This window comes from Molossus molossus, unplaced genomic scaffold (assembly GCF_014108415.1).
Source record: "Molossus molossus isolate mMolMol1 unplaced genomic scaffold, mMolMol1.p scaffold_m16_p_21, whole genome shotgun sequence".
Classification (NCBI taxonomy): Eukaryota; Metazoa; Chordata; class Mammalia; order Chiroptera; family Molossidae; genus Molossus; species Molossus molossus.
The window spans coordinates 32,487,262-32,505,977 of record NW_023425357.1 but is presented as its reverse complement, the minus strand read 5'-3'; the positions used below and the strand labels follow the sequence as shown (position 1 = coordinate 32,505,977).

General features: G+C 41.1%; 2 protein-coding genes across 11 annotated transcripts in view; one reads left to right on the top strand and one right to left on the bottom strand.

Annotated features, from left to right (window-relative positions):
* PKD1L3 (polycystin 1 like 3, transient receptor potential channel interacting) overlaps positions 1-1,512 on the top strand; it is a 68,472-nt gene extending 66,960 nt beyond the window's left edge. The window contains exons 32-33 of the mRNA XM_036276061.1: positions 943-1,029; positions 1,432-1,512. Coding sequence (XP_036131954.1) covers positions 943-1,029; positions 1,432-1,512 — 168 coding nt within the window. The remainder of the gene's footprint in view (positions 1-942; positions 1,030-1,431) is intronic.
* The window catches only part of IST1 (IST1 factor associated with ESCRT-III), a 45,015-nt gene that overhangs the window by 6,484 nt on the left and 19,815 nt on the right, over positions 1-18,716 (bottom strand). For 4 of the 10 annotated variants that reach the window (XM_036275793.1, XM_036275792.1, XM_036275794.1 and 1 more), the window contains 8 exons: positions 18,498-18,678; positions 17,677-17,764; positions 8,721-8,804; positions 7,839-7,949; positions 6,606-6,815; positions 5,905-5,997; positions 4,576-4,624; positions 445-3,028 (listed from right to left, as the gene is read on the bottom strand). In XM_036275793.1, the coding sequence (XP_036131686.1) occupies positions 2,829-3,028; positions 4,576-4,624; positions 5,905-5,997; positions 6,606-6,815; positions 7,839-7,949; positions 8,721-8,804; positions 17,677-17,764; positions 18,498-18,678 (1,016 nt within the window). In that variant the 3' untranslated portion in view covers positions 445-2,828. Of the gene's footprint in view, positions 1-444; positions 3,029-4,575; positions 4,625-5,904; positions 5,998-6,605; positions 6,816-7,838; positions 7,950-8,720; positions 8,805-17,676; positions 17,765-18,497; positions 18,679-18,716 lie in introns of those variants that run through there. The other 6 variants (XR_004961173.1, XR_004961174.1, XR_004961172.1 and 3 more) reach the window with 5 other exon arrangements.

The following is an 18,716-nucleotide window of genomic DNA, read 5'->3' as shown; positions in this document are numbered from 1 at the left end:
AGTAGAGTGCATTCCTATGAAACCTTTCAAAAGCCGAAATGGTATATAAAGTAAAGAAGCAATTACCATGAACTTACATGGGAAAAACTTTTAAGCTTTCCCAGTCCCCCAAAATAACCTACCAATACATCAAACCTAAAATAGCACTAACATAGTAAAAGCAGAAATGATATAACATACAGAGTATGTAAAACACAAAGAATGTGTAGTGTTATTTCATAGTGTACCCTGCCTCTATAACAGCTCACTGCAAACACTAGACGCTATCTTCACTTTTTTTTTTTTTTTTTAATCAAAAATATTTTTATTGGTTTATAGAGAGGAAAGGAGAGAGAGAAAGATCAGTGTGAGAATAACATCGATTGGCTGCCTCCTACACACCTCCAATGGGGGATTGAGCCCACAACCTAGGCATGTGCTAACTGGGAATCGAACCAAAACCTTTTTGGTGCACGGGATGATGCCCAACCAATTAAGCCACACCAGCCAGGGCTTGCCTTTTTCACAAAAGCAGAAGTCCTCTTCAGTTTTCTTTTGGTTAGTGAAAACAGGTACTAAAATAGATTTTTCCCTAAAATTAAAGTGGCATAAAGGGAAATACCTGTATATCATTTTATACCACTAGAAAAGCTCAACTGTAGCTAAGATTATAGACGGACATAATGCACAGTATCAGCATTCTCCCTTTATTAGTCTCCACAGCTCTGCCAACTATTTTCCTAAGAAACCCAATTTACCCAGACTACATTGTGTTCTAGCCACAGTCCTATAAATAGCTGACCCTCAGCTATTAAGCAGCAGAAACACTCCAATGCCTAATAACAAATCATTGAAGGAAACAGTATCTTTACTATGTTATTTACTTTTTTTAACCTTTGATACTTTCTTCCTTCAACATTTGCAACAATTTCAATTTATTTTTCTCCTTTTCTCTTTCAATAGGCTTGGAAAGAAGCTGCACTGATAGACATGCTGCTGCAGAAGCTCTCAAGTTTGTTAGGAATCCAGAACACACCTGAGTCAACAGCTGTGACAGCAATGGGCACTGACATGTTAAAAGATGAACTGTCTTAACCCTGTTACTGCCTAGCAAATACTTATTTTTGCATGATGCACCTTAGAAAATTATAGATGTTTACAATGCATTTTGTTAATTTTATCAGTGAGGAATCAAAATCCCCTTCACTAAAAGTCCTTGTTTATGGATCTTGGCACTATTGGGAAAGGGTTAATGCTGCAAGAGTGACATATTAAACTGGCTCTGCTGCCAAACAGCGAGTAACAGAACACACAACCCACGTTCCGGGATGGCTGTAAGAAATACCAATAACTTGGATGTGAACTCACTGCAGCTTATTAAAAATAAAGATACAAGCATGCAATATGGCTAACGGGGAGCATTTCTAACACTGCGCTCCTTGCCCTAATTAGGCCCTGGAAGCCGCCAAAAGGCCCAGGTGGAGTAACCAAGCAAACTCGCAGCTGCTATCTGAGCTTAAATACAGAGGCTGAAATGGGCTCCTTACTGCTGCAGCATCCACATTACCCACAGAGCCAAAGGCAAGCTCTGGCATGTGCCCAGCATGGGTCACTTGCTTCAAGTATTCTCCACTAAGATCCAGATTTGCAGCTCATCATTTGACCAAGCCAGTGGAGAAAGCAGGGCACAGAATTTTTAACTTTATTTATCAACTACTGTGCTATAAGATACAGCCCAATCAAAAATACATTAAATAATTAAAGAAAAGTTGCTTGAAACAGGTATATACAGATACACTACACAAAAGCCAAAGTCTTATTTTCTGATCCCAAAGCCATCACTGTGGGAAAGGATGGCCTTAGCTAAGGGGCAAAGGAGCATGTTAGTTACAACGGTAACAAGAGTCTCGTTCATCAAGGAAAACAACGAACTATAACCACATGGGCACCAAAATGAATGAGATCAGTTTTTACAGGTTCTCTTAATCATAGTTTTCAAATGAAAACAGGAACCCCTCTCTTCTCCTGTAGGCTTTCCAGCTCACTATTCAAGAGACCTGAATACTTACTATTAAGGCAACTGGAAGCCCACCTTAGCCTTGAATGGTAACTTCTGCCCAATATGTGGCCTGTCCTTCCTTTGTCAGTAATGCAATCCAAAAGAACATGCTATGGGACAAACAGGAGTAAATACAGTGCTGCCCTATGGTAAAAGGGAAACACAGCACTCAAAGCAAAAGGCCACAGAAGGCTGGCTCCCTGAAAATCCAGTAGAACTGAGCAACTTTCCAAATAAACTTTGCAACTGGATCCAGGTGGAACATTGCCCTGCAGCAAGGAGTAGTGTATATGCCAACGAGAGGACCGAGCTTCCAAGAACTTTAACAGTGGCTTCCTGAGTCATTTTCTCTCCCGTCCATTAGAGAAATACACGTCTTAGCCTTGAGCCTCACTCTAAGTTCAGAGCCTCAGCACAGGGCTGAGGCACTTCATGAAGTACTCTCTTCACAGCCTAGCCATCTCTGTCAGCTCTCCCCCCACAATGCTTTTACCTTCTCACTCCCCTGTAGCGAGATGGTGGGACAGGTGAGGAGAGAACCTGGGCTCACACTGACAGGAAACAGACAAGCACGGCTTACAGGAATCAGCTGCTGTGGCCGCAGTGTCTCCAGTCATTCATCTCTTAGGAGCAATAAAGAACTGGAAAGCACCACAGTTTGGTAGAGCAGGAAGAGAGCCCAGAGGAAGTATGTGCTCGGTGATGGTTAAGAGATGAAACAGAATTTCATAGAGATTCTTTGTTACAAGGAGAAACTTCCAGAACTTGGACGTTGCCTAGTTTAAGAGGCCTATGTTTTCTTTTTCAACTCTTCAAATCTCCGTGAAAGATCATCAAAGTCAATGTCCTCAGATGCTGAAGTGTTGGCACCGGCAGATGCAGTTGGTAGTGTATCTGGCACAGATGGCAACTCTGGCAGTACAAAGTTGTCATAGGTATCCATAGGTCTGGAAGGGGGCTTTGCAGAGGCTTCTGGCTTGGGTCCAGGACCTAATTAAATCAAGGCAAGGAGCACTGTGTTACAAATGCCAGAGAAATGGCAAAGATCCTCAGAGCCCAGTCTTCTTTGGCAGAAACACCAACACAATCAAGATACAGTAGAAAACACTAGTTTTCTTTTTAAATGGTTAGTATTAAATTATAAAGGTAAGCACACAGAATATTCATTTAAACAAACTATCCTCTTTCACAAAGGCCTGCTACCATAACAACCAAGTCTGGAGTGGTACCAGAATTCTACTGGGATGAAGCTACTCTTTAAGACGGGGGGGGGGGGGGCATTTTTATAAGAAATGTTAATGTCGATCTTATTTGATATACTAGGATCTGATCTACATTTCTAGTTTTCCTATTTTACAAGTTAAAAATCATCCTCCCTCTCTACTCTATGTTTCTATTTATTTCTAAGTTCTGGAACAGGCTATACCTAAACTATAGTTTTAAAAATAAGGACAGTGCTTGCCTCTGGGATGGAACTGACTAAAAAGGAACAAAAGGGAACTTTTCTGGGGTGATAGAAATGTTCTATAAATTCACTGAGGTGGTTGTTACATATTACGTGTGTGTATATAGACACACATGTAGCATCAAAACACAGACTTCTAAATATAGATTATGTATATATAATTTGGTATAAATTATACAAAAACACAATTCTCTAATTTTTTTAAATCCTTACCCAAGGATATTTTTCCATTGATTTTCAGATACAGTGGGAGGGAGAAAGAGACACATTGATTGCTTGCCTCCCATATGACCCCAACCAGGGGTAGGGATCTAACCTGCGACTCTTAGGTCTGAAGATGAATGCTCTAACCATTGAGAAAACCAGCCAGGGCTACAATTCTCTAATTTAAAAAATATATATCCCCTCTGGATTCTAAGGTGTTGGACAGCTACAGGAGCATGCCTGCTTTATGAAAAGTCACTGAGCTACTCATAATTTGTACCTATTTATCCCTCCTTTTTAAAATTTCTAGGCACAATGGAAGCTGAGTCAGCAGAAACATAAAGGACTTGAGGGTAACTGAAAAAATAAAATGTGAAAGAAAACAGGAAGCCCTGGCCGGTTTGGCTCAGCGGTTAGGGCATCGTCCTGCAGTCCAGAGAGACCCGAGTTCAGTTCCCGCTAAGGGCACGTACCTCGGTTGCAGTTTGTCCCCAGCCCTGGTTGGGTCGTGTGGGTGGCAACCACTCGATGTGTCCCTTTCACGTCGATGTTTCTCTCTCTCTCCCTCCCTCCCTCCGACTCTATCTGAACAAAATATGGAAAAATGTCCTCGGGTGAGGATTAAAAACAATTTTTTTTAAAAGAAAAAAAAAAAGAAAACAGGGAACTTGGGAGATTCTTTGGGTCTAGGGAAGAGTTTGGGTCTGGAAGAGGAAAATCCTAAATTCTGTTTTTGCCATACTGCATTTGGAGGGAGGACAGGGCGTGTGGGTTGAATGCCATGGACAGGAAAACCATCTATGAGGGCAGAACAGTAATGAGTAAACAACAAAGGGTTCAGCTCTGAGGGTTTCTAACTCTCACTCACCAACAATCTGTGCAGAAGAGATATTCTTATCAGCATTACTGTCATCACCCTGAAACACAAAAATTGTTACCAAAGAAAGCAATGGCATCACTAGAGAAAGTACAGATACAGTAAAATAAACCCCTGTGATTTCCAAAAGCTAAGCTGCTCAGCGTTACCAGAACCTGCCTCTCCACTCCTTCCTGATCTTCCAAATAGATACCATGTTGAATTTTTTCTTTTAATCCTCACCCAAGGATATTTTTCCATTTACCTTCAGATAGAGTGCATGGGAGAGAGGAACATCAATGTGAGAAAGACACATTGACTGGCTGCCTCCCACACGACCTCAACCCTAACCAGGGCCAGGGACTGAACTGCAACCAAGGTATGTGCCCTTGACCGGAATCGAACTTGCAACTTTGGTCCTTAGGCCGACGATCTAACTACTGAACCAAACCGGCAAGGGCCCATGTTGAACTCTTAACCACCAAGCAGGGAAAAAGGAAAATCTAACCACACACCATAACACCTCTTTAATCTGATACCACCTTCCAGACAGAGAGAAAGCACTAATCCACTGACTTCATCTCCAAGAACCAAGTCCTCAAATACTGATGAAGATCATCTACCTCATTCTTAGAAACAGTTGTGGGCAGTGCTGAAGCATGCAAGACTGAAACATAGGAAAAACTCAAGCCCAAAGTAATAACCAAAGGAAAGAATACAAAGCAAGCTCAGGAACAGGAGCACCCTACATGAGTAATTTCCACAGTAAACATGGCTGGTAGAAAACAAGTCATCTAATTCTAAATCCAAAGCTGCTACAACCCCCTACAGTTCAAAGCATCGTTACCAAAATAGCCAATTATAGCAAGTTTTAACTATAAGACTAAAATGTAAAACTAATGTTACAGGCTGAAATTTACTAACTGGATACTTTCTTATATTTATCTGGTCACTATTGCTTTACACAGTATTGAGAATTTATAAAACTGGTAGTTTAATTATTATGGTATTCTAGCACCAAGACTGTACCAGCTCCAAGTAATTCTCTACATAGTCCAAAAAAACCCACTAGCTAAAAGTACCCTACTAGAACTTTCTAAGATCTGCAGCTCCCTCCTGATTCCTGGCTGAATTGCAGACAAAGCATTGCCACCAATGATGCTGCCACCACCATCATCACACCCCATTTCTAGGGTAATGTTAAAGCAACACAAGAATCCAAAGCAAGAGCAATGCTGGTACTAAGAGTTAATAAAAATTTTGCCTTCCCTTTGGCCATTATTTTGCTCTCTTCATGGGATTCACTCTCCTGCTGCTTATAAAAGAGGTGCAGGCACTTACAGATTCATATGATGGGGGAACTGCTGGTATCTGAGGTGGATGAATATTGGGAAAGGCCTGATAAGGCCCCATTGGCAATCCATTGAAATCCGACTGCAAGAGAAAGGCAACATCAGAGATACTGCCCCCAATTAACAGTTTTCTAAGGTTTGTATATTGGAAGGAAAAGAAATATATATATACTCAAGAGCTCAAAAAAAAAAAAAAAAAAAAGCCCAAAATACATCATCAGAAGGATTCTAGATTTTTAAAAATCTGTAGCCAGAGGTTATTCTTCAAATTACTAAAAATCAATTGCTTAGAGAATATTATTAGACTTTACTAGCAATAACCTTCATCATCATGTCTACCAAAGAGGTTTTTCTACTTGGTAATAAGTGATTGTATTCATTTTTTGGAAAAAGCTACTAATGCACCTACAACAAGTCCCAAATACGTTCAGTGAAAAAAACTACATGAAAATGAGTTTTTCTAGCATCCTCTCTCCAGATTTCCCCACTGCATTACCTATAGCTGAACCAAAAGACTTTCTCTAAATCCCAATATTTTTACACAATATGATCATAAAGCTAATACCATATGTTCTTACTGCTAAATCCTCTTGACAACCTACAACTCCTGAGTCTATTCACAGAGCCAACTTGTTATCTTCTGTTACATTTTCTAGAGATAACATCACATTTATTTATATGTATACTCACTGGTCCCTTTGGAAGTGGGTATGAGAAAGGAGTACTTGGAGATGGCATGGGCATGGGCATGGGCATGGGCATTGGCACTGCTCCATCAGGTCCACTAATGGGTGCTGTGAACCCACCCCCACCTCCTCCTCTTCCAGGGCCCCCTTTCTTCACATCATCTGTGAATCCAACATCAATAAGATCTGCGTCTACTCCAGGGGGAGCTTCTGCCTGAGAAAAAGAGAAATTCATATTACCCCACAGCTCAGGCGAGGTTCCCAGAAAGCAGACTCTGAGATGGAAATTAGCATGAAGAAAGTTTAGTGGGGAGGTCTCTTGGGATAATGACCTGTGGGAAAGTGAAGAAAGCAGGGATGACTCAAGAAAGAAGTTTGGCTGTCATGCAGTCAAAAGCTTCAGCCAATTCCCCAGGGAGCTCTAGAGCTAGGTAGAAGGAGCCTACAGCAGATGTCCCCAACTGAGTCAAATGCCTACACTGACCAGTTACTACTGAACACAAGCTGCTCTCAGGAAAGACTTTGGGTAAGGAAGCTCGCTCTTCTGAGAGCCACTGCTGGAGGAACACTCAGCTTTGTGTGAGACACTGGTGACCAATACTCTCAAGAGCTGGAGGAGTAAATGCTTGTGTTCTGAAAACTTGGGACGGGGGTTATCTAAGCAGCATACCAAAGGATCTGCTAAACCCCATCGACCTTAACTGCTGACTATTATTTGCATGTTTACCATCCTTACACTGTAAGCCTCTTTAGGGCAGGGACTTTGTTTTTATATCTCAGCTTTCTGCGCACTGTCTGGCACATCACAGGTACCCAATAAACATCAAGGTTTGGCCTGGCTGGTGTGACTTAGTGAATTGGGCCTAGCCCTATGGACTGAGAGGTTCCAGGTAGATTCCCACTCAGGGCACATGCCCAGGTGTGGGCTCAGTCCCCAGTAGGTGATGTGTGCAGGAGGCAGCCAATTAATGTATTTCTCTTTCTCTCTAAAAAATCAATTAAAAAATATTTTTAAAAAAAATCAAGGTTTGTACCGTTCAAAGTGCTTTCAGGCATTCATTTTATCTGGTCCTTCAATACTCTGTGAGATGTGTAGGCACAATTATTTTTACCCAAAAAGGCACTAACTGGGCAAAGGTTTCAACTTTGACACAAACTGCAGTGCAAAGAATATAGTTATTAAGAAAGTGGTATCTAGAGACTCACTTTTCTGTGAAGTCTGAAAGACTAAACTTACCATGACCACAGAGTCAGGCTCATAGGGTACATTGTAGTTCTTGGCAATTTCAATCAGGTACCTCTCCACCAGGATTTTGGGTGGAGCTTCCACACTCAGTTTGTGCATTAACTGTAATTGAAAACTCAGGGTTAAGATGCATCTACAGTCCAGCTGGTGTGGCTCAGCAGTTGAGCGTCGACCCATGCACCAAGAGGTTGCCAGTTTGATTCCTAGTCAGGACACACGCCCAGGTTGTGGGCCCGATCCCCAGTGTGGGGCATGCAGGAGGCAGTCAATTGATGTTCTCTCCCATCAATGTTTCTATCTCTCTCTCCCTTTCACTTCCTCTCTCTCTAAAATCAATAAAGGAAAAAAAAAAGATGCATCTACACCAACCAGCCTAAATCTAAACTGTCTCAATTTTAAATTTTGTTCTTCTCATTTTACAGGTAAACTGAGGAAAAAGGGGGGGAAGGGTTCAGACCAGTTGAATGATTTTTTTTTTCCTGGTCATAAAGGAAATTACAAGACCCATGTCTCTCTCATATTCTCTAGTTATATGACCCAGGTGTTGGTAAAAGACCAATACTGCTGCCTTCCACATTTGAATTCATCTACCCTTCTCCCAACCTCATTTCTACCTGCACAAATTACAAGTGACAAAGAACAGGAGTCAAATAAGAAGTGACACAGAATGACAGCCTCACAAATCAGAGGTGTTAAGGACCAGGATAAGGAATTGACTGCAATGCCTACTAGAGGGCCTTCCTCTCACCCTCACTATGAAATATGCAACCCTACATTAACCCTACCATATAGTGGTAACTAGATCACTGCAGGCAATAAATTAACCTGCCCCACCCTGCCCACTGCTTCATTTTTAACAAGTATGTTCCTTACCCTGTCGTTCACAGTTCCAATCTGGTTGGTCCTACATAACTTGCCATATTCTTTGCTATACTTGGCACAGAGCTGATCAGCAACCTACAGAGAAAAAAAGGACAGTAAAGTGGAAACCATTCATATAGACAGCTTCACAAGCTTCCTATCAACAGTAAACAGGCTTCTATTACAGGCCATCCAACAACAAGAGTCTGTAAAACTATAAAGGGTACATAGTAATTCATCAGTTATTAGTTTATGTGTCCATCCACTGAGCTGCAATTATGTGCAAAACTCTAGAATAAACATTATGATATACACGATAAGTAATGATGAACAAAACCAGACACTGTTCCTACTTTTTTTTTCTTTATTGATTTTTTTAGAGAGAGAGGATGGGGGAGAGAGAGAGAGACATCAATGAGAGAGAACATCAATTGGCTGTCTCCTGCATGCCCCGCACTGGGGATCAGGCCCATTACCTGGGCATGTGCCCTGACTGGGAATCAAAATGGCAACCTCTTGGTGCATGGGCTGACGCTCAAACACTGAGCCACACCAGCCGGGCCACTGTTCCCACTCTTAAGAGAGTCTTCTAGCCTGGCCAGTGTGGCTCAGTGCATTGAGCGTCATCCGACGAACTAGAGGTCCTGGTTTGATTCTCGGCCAGTAGGGGGCATGTAGGAGGCAGCCAATGGATGTCTCTCACACACTGATGTTTCTCTCTCTCTCTCTCTCTCCCTTCCACTCTAAAAAATCAATAAAGACATATTTTTAAAACAGAGGAGGAGAGAGAAAGAGAGAGACAGAGTGAAACTTCTAGTCCCTGGGAAAAATGCTGCTCAATCACACAGGTAAAAGCACAAATGCAGCTGTAATAAGTGCTACCAGGGAAGTACACCGTACTATCAATAGCTATGACAGAATCAGATCTGATTCTTTTGTAAAAAAAAGGTCAGATAACTGGGTTGTGGCACACAATACAATACACAGATGATGTATTATAAAATTATACACTTGAAACTAATGTTATTAACCAATGTCACTCCAACAATTTTTTTTTTAATTTTATCCTCACCCAAGGACCTTTTGCATTTATCTTCAGATAGAGCAGGAGAGAGAGAGAGAGAAACATCAATGTGAGAGAGACACATTGACTGGTTGCCACTCACACGTCCTCAACCCAGTCTGGGGATAAACTGCAACTGAGGTATGTGCCCTTAGCGGGAACCGAACCTGATCTCTCTGGTCCAGAGGCCGATGCTCTAACTGCTAAGCCAAACCGGCCAGGGCGATAAATTTAATATTTTTTTAAAAATTCAGGTAAGGTTCTGGCCAGATCGGCTCACTGGTTAGAGAGTCAGACTGTGGTCCAGAGAGACCCAGGTTCAGTTCCCACTAAGGGCATGTACCTTGGCTGCAGTTTGTCCCCGGCCCTGGTGGGAGTTGTGTGGGAGGCAGCCACTCAATGTGTCCCTTTCACATTGATGTTTTTCTCTCTCTCCTCTCTTCCTCTTCTTCCTCCCACTCTATCTGAACAAAAAATGGAAAATTGTCCTTGGGTGAGGATAAAAAAAATTAAAAATTAAAAAAGTAAGTAACAAGTCAGGTGAGGCTTCCAGAAAAAAGTGATGATTCACTGAGATACAGAGGATGATTAGAAGTTAACTAAATGAAGGAGGGAAGGGCATTCCAGGGAAAGAAAGTAAGTGCAAAAGCCTCTGATGGAAAAACAGGGTCAATCAATCCCCAAACAAAATAAGGATAGTGAGCCTCTACTGCAGAGCCTGAGGGAGGACTGTGGTAGGTAATGAAGAAAGGCAAGTGGAAGCCAGACAATACAGGGCCATGTAAGGCCATGTTAGAAGTTTTGTTCTATCACAAAAAATGGTGTAGTGACAGGATCAGATTGGTGTTTTGACTCAGATGTTCTGATAGAATGGGGAACAACCTAAAGAAAATCAAAGCAGAAAAAGCATTCAAGATGTTATAATAGCCCTAAGCCAAAATGGCCAGTTTGGCTTAGCAGTTAGAACGCTGGCCCGTAGACCAACAAGTTGCAGGTTTGATCCCAGGTCCCAGTCGGAGTCGTGTGGGAGGAAACCAACTGATGTGTCTCACCTCTCTTTTCTCTCATCTCTCTCTCTTTTTCCCCGTCCCTCCCACCCTCCCTTCCACTCTATCTAAAAATTAATGGAAAAATATCCTCAGGTGAGGATTAAAAGAAAAAACAAGTAGCACTAGTCCAGGCAAGAGATGGCAGTGGACCAGTGTGGTCCCAACATCTGGGAGTTCAGTGAGGGGACAATATGTAGACTCTCAGGGATACCTGGTACTTATCAGTTTGTCATTGTCTTTTTACAATAATTTTTGTGTTGCTTTATATTAGTGTAGAATTTTTTTTTTTTTTTTTATCTTCACCCAAGGACATTTTTCCATTTTTTGTACAGATAGAGTGGGAGGGAGAGAGAGGAAGAGAGAGAGAGAGAAACATCGATGTGAAAGGGACACATCGAGTGGCTGCCACCCGCACGACCAACCAGGGCCGGGGACAAACTGCAACCGAGGCACATGCCCTTAGCGGGAACCGAACCCGGGTCTCTCCGGACCGCAGGTCAACGCTCTAACCGCTGAGCCAAACTGGCCAGGGCATGTAGAATTTTTTTTTAATCCTCAACTGAGGATATGTTTCTACAAACAAAGTGGGAGGGAGAGGAAGGGAGAGAGAGAGAAACATCAATGTGAGAAGGACACATCAACTGGTTGCCTCCCACATGACCCCAACAAGGGCCAGGAACAAACCACAACTGAGGTATGTGCCCTTGGCCAGAATCGAACCTGCAACTCATTGTTCCATGGGCCGACGCTCTACCACTGAGCCAAATTGGCCAGGGCTAATGTAGAATTTTTAAATATTTGCTTATATTAATTTATCATTGTTTAGGGCTGAGTTTTGTGGCATATTTAGTTATGACATTATTATTATTATTTTTTTTAATCCTCATCCAAGGACATTTTTCCATTTTTTGTACAGATAGAGTAGGAGGGAGAGAGGAAGAGAGAGAGAGGGAAACATCGATGTGAAAGGGACACATCGAGTGGCTGCCACCCGCACGACCAACCAGGGCCGGGGACAAACTGCAACCGAGGTACATGCCCTTAGCGGGAACCGAACCCGGGTCTCTCTGGACCGCAGGCGGACGCTCTAACCGCTGAGCCAAACCGGCCAGGGCTGACATTATTTTTTTAATCTGCCTAGTTTTCTTCAAGTTTTTATGGCTTAATTTTTTAAAAAAAAACATGCAAATCTTTCTTTCATTTGGAAGTAATCTTGATATAAAGAAGGAATATAAATAAGACTGAGATTAAAACTGTTAGAAGCAGTTGCTACTGACAGCTGTCAGAGGGACTGGAGGCTAGGTGAGAAGACCAAAGAGATTAAGCAAAGAAAGAAAAAGAAAGACTCATGGAGCCCTGGTTGGTTTGGCTCAGTGGTTAAAGCATTGGCCCCCGGACCGAAGGGTCTCAGGTTTGATTCCCAGTCGACACATCAACTGGGTAGCAGGTTCGATCCCTGGCCCCAGTCAAGGTTGTGCGGGAGGCAACCGACTGATGTGTCTCTCTCACATCTATGTTTCTCTCTCTCTGTTCCTCTCCCTTCCTCTCTCTAAAATAAAAAAAGTATATTCTTAATTTAAAAAGTAGGAGGGATTCCAAAACGGCAGCAGAGTGAATGGAAGCTACACAGACTGTCTCCCAGGACCAAATTGGAATTACAACTAAAATAAAGACAAATTGTCAGGAAAAAGCAACAGAAAAGCAGGAGAGGACCTGTATAACCAGGGACAGAAAAAGGACACAAAAATTGAGCCCGGTAGGAACTATGAAGGTGCCAGAGGGTGGGCTGAGAGCCCATGGACTGCAGCTGTTGTAGCTGTGAGCAACTCCCTCAGGGTTAACACCCCAAGCCAGCTCCACAGTGCAGAGGGCTGGGAAAGAGGACTAAATTAGCTATAGCCACTCACTTGGGTTCCAACAAAGGGAAGGCAGACTGAACTGGAACTGTGTGGAGACTCAAGAGCTTAGAGATCAATGGGAGTTTTTTGCTGAATCACTCCCTCACAGGACGGTAGCTATCTTACTCAAAGAGCCCCTTACCAGAACCCCGAGGAAAAGCAACAGCCCCTCCCTCAGGAATTTACCACCACCTAGGCAGACCAGAGAAATGCAAATTGAGGCTCATTAACAGCCAGCAAGCATCTGCTCCACCCTCTGGAAATCCTCTTATCCTGAACACCTGAGGGACAATCCAAGGTTCATCAAGTAACTGAGATAGCCTTCAGGCAAAAAGCCTGTCCTGAGCTTGCAAATCTACCCAGGAAAGTAAGACCTGACAGTGGTGCTTAATGTGGGTCTTCCCAGGCTCATCCAAACCCAGTAGAGGAAGTCACAATCAGAACACCAACACCCACAGGGAAAATTTGTCAGGCTCCAAAACCAACCGAGGCAGTCAAAATGGTGAAACAAAGAAACAAATCCCAAATAAAAGAACAAGAGAACTCTATGGAAGAAGAAATAAATGAAATGCAGTTAAGCATGAGTCAAGATATAGAAATATTAAAAACCAACCAAATGGAAAAAAGGCATTCAAGTTCAAGAAGCACACAGGACCCCAAGTAAGAAGAACCCAAACAGGCCCACACCAAGACACATAATAATTAAAATACCAAAACTTAAAGACAGCCCTGGCCAGTTTGGCACAGTGGTTAGAGCATCAGCCTGAGGTCCAGAGAGACCGGGGTTCAGTTCCCGCTGAGGGCACGGACCTCTGTTGCAGTTTGTCCCCAGCCCTGGTTGGGTCGTGTGGGTGGCAACCACTCGATGTGTCTGTCAGTCTGTCTCTCTCTCCCTCTCTCCCTCCCTCCCTCTCTCCCTCCCATCTGAACAAAAAATGGAAAAATGTCCTCAGGTGAGGATTAAAAAAAAAAAAATTAAAGACAAAGAGAGAATCTTAAAGGCAGCAAGAGATAAGCAACAGGTTACCTGCAAAGGAACCCCCTTAAGGCTATCAGCTAACTTCTCAACAGAAACACTACAGGCCAGAAGGGAATGACATGAAGTAATACATAAAGGTAATGAAAAACAAGGATCTGAATCCAAGAATACTCTATCCAGCAAGGCTATCATTCAAAATAGAAGGTCAAATAAAGAGCTTCCTAGATTTAAAAAAAAAGGTTAAGGGAATATATTAGCACCAAATCAGCACTGCAAGAATATTAAATGGACTGCTGTAATTAGTAGAAGAAATAGGAAGAAAAATAGAACCACAATAAACAAAAATGGCAATAAATAAGTACATATCAATAATAACCTTAAATGTAAACAAATTGAACACTCCAATCAAAAGACACAGAGTAGCTGATTGGATAAGAAAGCATGACTCATATATATGTTGTTTATAAGAGACCCACCTCACAACAAAAGACTCACACACAGGTTGAAAGTGAAGGGATGGGAAAAAAATCTCCCAAGCAAATGGAAAGGGGAAAAAAGCTGGGGTAGCAATACTCATATCCGAAAAAATAAACTTCAAAATGAACGCCATAACTAGAGACAAAGAAGGCCACTACATAATATTGAAAGGATCTATCCAACAGGAAGATATAACCTTAGTAAATATAGATGCACCCAATTCAGGAGCACCGAAATATATTTTAAAACTTCTGGAGGGCTTCAAAAGAGAAACTGACAGCAATACAATCATAGCAGGGGACTTCAACACCCCAATGACATCACTGGATAGATCCTCTAGATAAAAAATTAACAAGGAAACAGAGACTCTTAATGATGCACTAGATCAAAGGGATTTAATAGATATCTACAGAGAATTACACCCCAAAACTGCAGAATTCACATTCTTCTCAAGTACACATGGGACATTCTCAAAGACAGACTACATGTTAGGACACAAACTAATTCTCTACAAGTTCAAGAAGACTGAAATCATATCAAGCATCTTCTCAAATCACAATGGAATGAAACTAGAAATCAATTACAACAAAAACACACAAAGACATTTAAACACATGGAAGCTAAATAGCATCTTATTAAACAATGAATGGGTTACCAAGGAGATCAAGGAAGAAATTAAAAACTTCCTGGAAACCAATGAAAATGAACACACCACACAAAATCTATGAGACAAAACAAAAGCAGTCCTGAGGGGTAAGGTCATAGCACTACAGGCCTACCTCAGGAAACAAGAAAAATTTCTAATTGACTATCTAACCTCACAACTTAAAGAACTAGAAAGCAAACCAAAAGAAAAACCCAGGGCAAGTAGAAGAAAAATAATAATAAAGGTCACAGCAGAAATAAACGACATAGAGACTAAAAAAAAACAATTCAAAAGTTCAATGAAACAAAGAGCTGGTTCTTTGAAAAGATAAACAAGATCGATGGACCCTTAGCTAGACTCACCAAGAAAGAGAGAGAGAGGACCCAAATAAACAAAATCAGAAACAAAAGAGAAGTAACAATTGACACCACAGAAATACAAAGGATAGTTAACAAATACTATAAACAACTGTATGGCAACAAATTGGAATGCTGACAGCCAGCTGATGCCTTCCAGGTACAGGATTCCTCTCTCAGGAAAATGACCAACCCAAGGAAAGAAAATGAATTCTTGACAGTCTGGAGTTCCCGCAGGAAAAGGCTTAGTCAGATCATTCAGCAATGAAAGCATCTGGCAATAAGCCCCAACCAGGCACACAAGAGGTTCCAATTTGCTATTTTAGTGACTCACTCATTATTATAAACCAACAACCAAGAGTCCCCAGAACTTTGAGAAAAGCCTCTACTATAAAATAGTCTAAGAACTAGAAAGAAAAACATTACAGAAACAAAAATTTAAAAGAAGCTATAATATTCTCAGAGTTAGAAGAAATTGTAGCTATGAAACAAAAACAACAGACTATAAAAAAATATTCAGAGAATTAAAAAGAGCTCTTAAAATATAAAAACAGAAGAGAAGGGCCCTGGCCGAGTGTCAGCCTGCAGACCAGAGAGTCCTGGGTTCAGTTCCCGCTAGGGGCACATATCAAAAAATAAAAATTAAAATTAAAAAAAATTAAAAAGATTAAAAAAAAAGACTGAGACAATCTTAGAGAAGCTAAAGCAAGTACACAAAGATGTGGAAAGAAAATAAGGAGAGAAAATAAGTTAATTGAACTGTTTAAAATTGAGTCAGTACCATATCCATGTTGTGGCAGGCAGTTTTTTAGCTAATGTCTGTCTCTTCTGCTAGACTTTAAGCTACAAGTACAGAGCTGGTATCCTATTTTGATCACCATTTTACCCTCAGTGCCCACCTAGCTCATAAAACCTGCTCAATAAATATTTGTAAAAAGAATGAATCAAAACATCTAAAATAAAATTAATGTTATTTTAACTTTACTGGCTACAGTTGTATAAGAACTTTTCTGTTTGTATATACTTAAACAACATTGGTCAAAAAATAAAAACTAAACAGAACCACTTTAAAATGGAACCAGAGCCCTGGCCGGTTTCGCTCAGCGGTTAGAGTGTCAGCCTGCGGTCTAGAGAGACCCGGGTTCGGTTCCCGCTAAGGGCATGTGCCTTGGTTGCAGTTTGTCCCTGGCCCTGGTTGGTCGTATGGGTGGCAGTCACTCGATGTGTCCCTTTCACATCGATGTTTCTCTCTCTCTCTCTCTCTTCCTCTCTCTCCCTCCCACTCTATCTGTACAAAAAATGGAAAAATATCCTCGGGTGAGGATAAAATAAATAAATAAATAAAATAAAATGGAACCAGAGTTCCCATGCCAGGGGAACTGCTTTGCATGTCTTATGCCTCAAATCTTTGAAATGTTAAAACAAGGCAAAATAATCTTTGGGCCTAGGGCAACAGTGTGTCCCAAAGAACTGTTTGCCAAGATAACAAGATAACTGTTTGCCAAGATAAAATAAATAAATAAATAAAATAAAATGGAACCAGAGTTCCCATGCCAGGGGAACTGCTTTGCATGTCTTATGCCTCAAATCTTTGAAATGTTAAAACAAGGCAAAATAATCTTTGGGCCTAGGGCAACAGTGTGTCCCAAAGAACTGTTTGCCAAGATAACAAGAAAGCAATTACGCCCTGGCCGGTTTGGCTCAGCGGTTAGAGCGTCGGCCTGCGGTCCCGAGAGACCCGGGTTCGGTTCCCGCTAAGGGCATGTACCTCGGTTGCAGTTTGTTCCCAGCTCTGGTCAGTCGTGCGGGTTGCAGCCACTCGATGTGTCCCTTCACGTCGATGTTTCTCTCTCTCTCTGTTCCTCTCTCCCCCTTCTACTCTACCTGAACAAAAAATGGAAAAATGTCCTCGGGTGAGGATAAAAATAAATAAATAAAATCATTCTTTAAAAAAAAAAAAAGAAAGCAATTACTATGACTACTGGAGTGATGACTATAAAATGAAAATTAAAAATATTATTTAGAATTAACATCATCGTTATCTGCACCAATAGAAATGCCTTCCTTCTCGTGGTTCCTCCGTCCCTTTCTTATAAATAACCATTGCCTTTGTCTCCTAATCGAAACACTATTTGGGCTTCTACCTGAATCAGTGAGTCCCCAGTAGCTATTCTCAATGATCTCAAATAAATGCTTATTGCCTCTCACTTTGAAAGACCTTTTTTAAGGTAACATCTCACACTAAAAATAATTTAAGACAAAATTGAGGATACATGAAACTTTGGTCCTTAAAAAAAGTACTCAAGTTTGCAAAAACACTTTTTTATTCCATAATGTAAGGTCTGAAAAGGAGGAAGAAATAAATTTACAAAGCCCATGTCAAAGGTAGCATGAGAAGTGTACAAAATACCTGGTCAAATAAGCAGAAATGACTTATGTTAACCAACTTTTCTTAACAACATGAAAAACTACAGACATCACTAAAACTGATTGTACTCACTATTTTCAACTCAGCCACTTCTGACTGGAGTCGAGGAGCAGCCCAGATAAGTGTAGACACAGATTCAGCCAGACCAGAATCTAGCTCCCTAATTAAGAAAAAAAATTAATAAAATTTAACATTCTTTAAAACAAACCAACAACCCTAACATTTGTATGATATGTCCAGATAGCCTCTAAAGCTAATTTAAATATCATTAAATTTTTAAATTACCTCTAAACATTTTCATCATCCTATTTTGCTTCTGGGAAAATTTAACCTAAATAATGTGCCAAGGTCACAAAGTCAGAAAATGGTTCAACCAAGACTCAAATTTAAGCTTCTCTGAGTTTAGACTCTATATTATTTGAACAGTTCTCTACACTGAGATCAAACCTTCAAGCGAATAGCAGGGAAAAAGGTCCTTGGGTATGTGAAATAGTCCCTTAGTACTCGCCCCTACATGTAGAAAAAGCAATATCACTCCTTTCTCAAATTCCAGAGGTGATTTTATTTAGGTCTTTGATCAAAATATCTTACTTCATTAAGATTATATAAGATGAATAAGTTCTAGAGACCTCCTGAACCACACTGTGTTTATAATGGACAATACTGTATTGTGTGCTTAAAAATTTTGTTAAGGAGGTATATCTCATGTTATGTTCTTCCCAAAAAAGAAAGGGGGGGAAGGACAAATAAACTTCTGAAGATGATGTTTATTGCCTTGACTATGGTATTTGTATACAGATATATGCATGTATCCGAATTCATTAAACTGTGTACATTAATTATGTATAATTTTTCAATATCAATAATAAAAAAAAAAGACAAAAAAAGCTTACTTCATAGACTGAATGAGGCCAAACCGGGCCAGCAACAGGTCACAATACAGCTCCAGGATCTCCATGGCCTCCACAAGGTAGTCTTCTCGTATAATGTGCTCCACTCGGATCCGTGCTCGTTCATCTTTCCCAGCAGCCAGATAGTCAGCAATCTCTTTCCTTGCTTTCTGGGTCAGTTCCGCTAAGGCACAAATCCCACTCCAGTTACACAGCACTAGT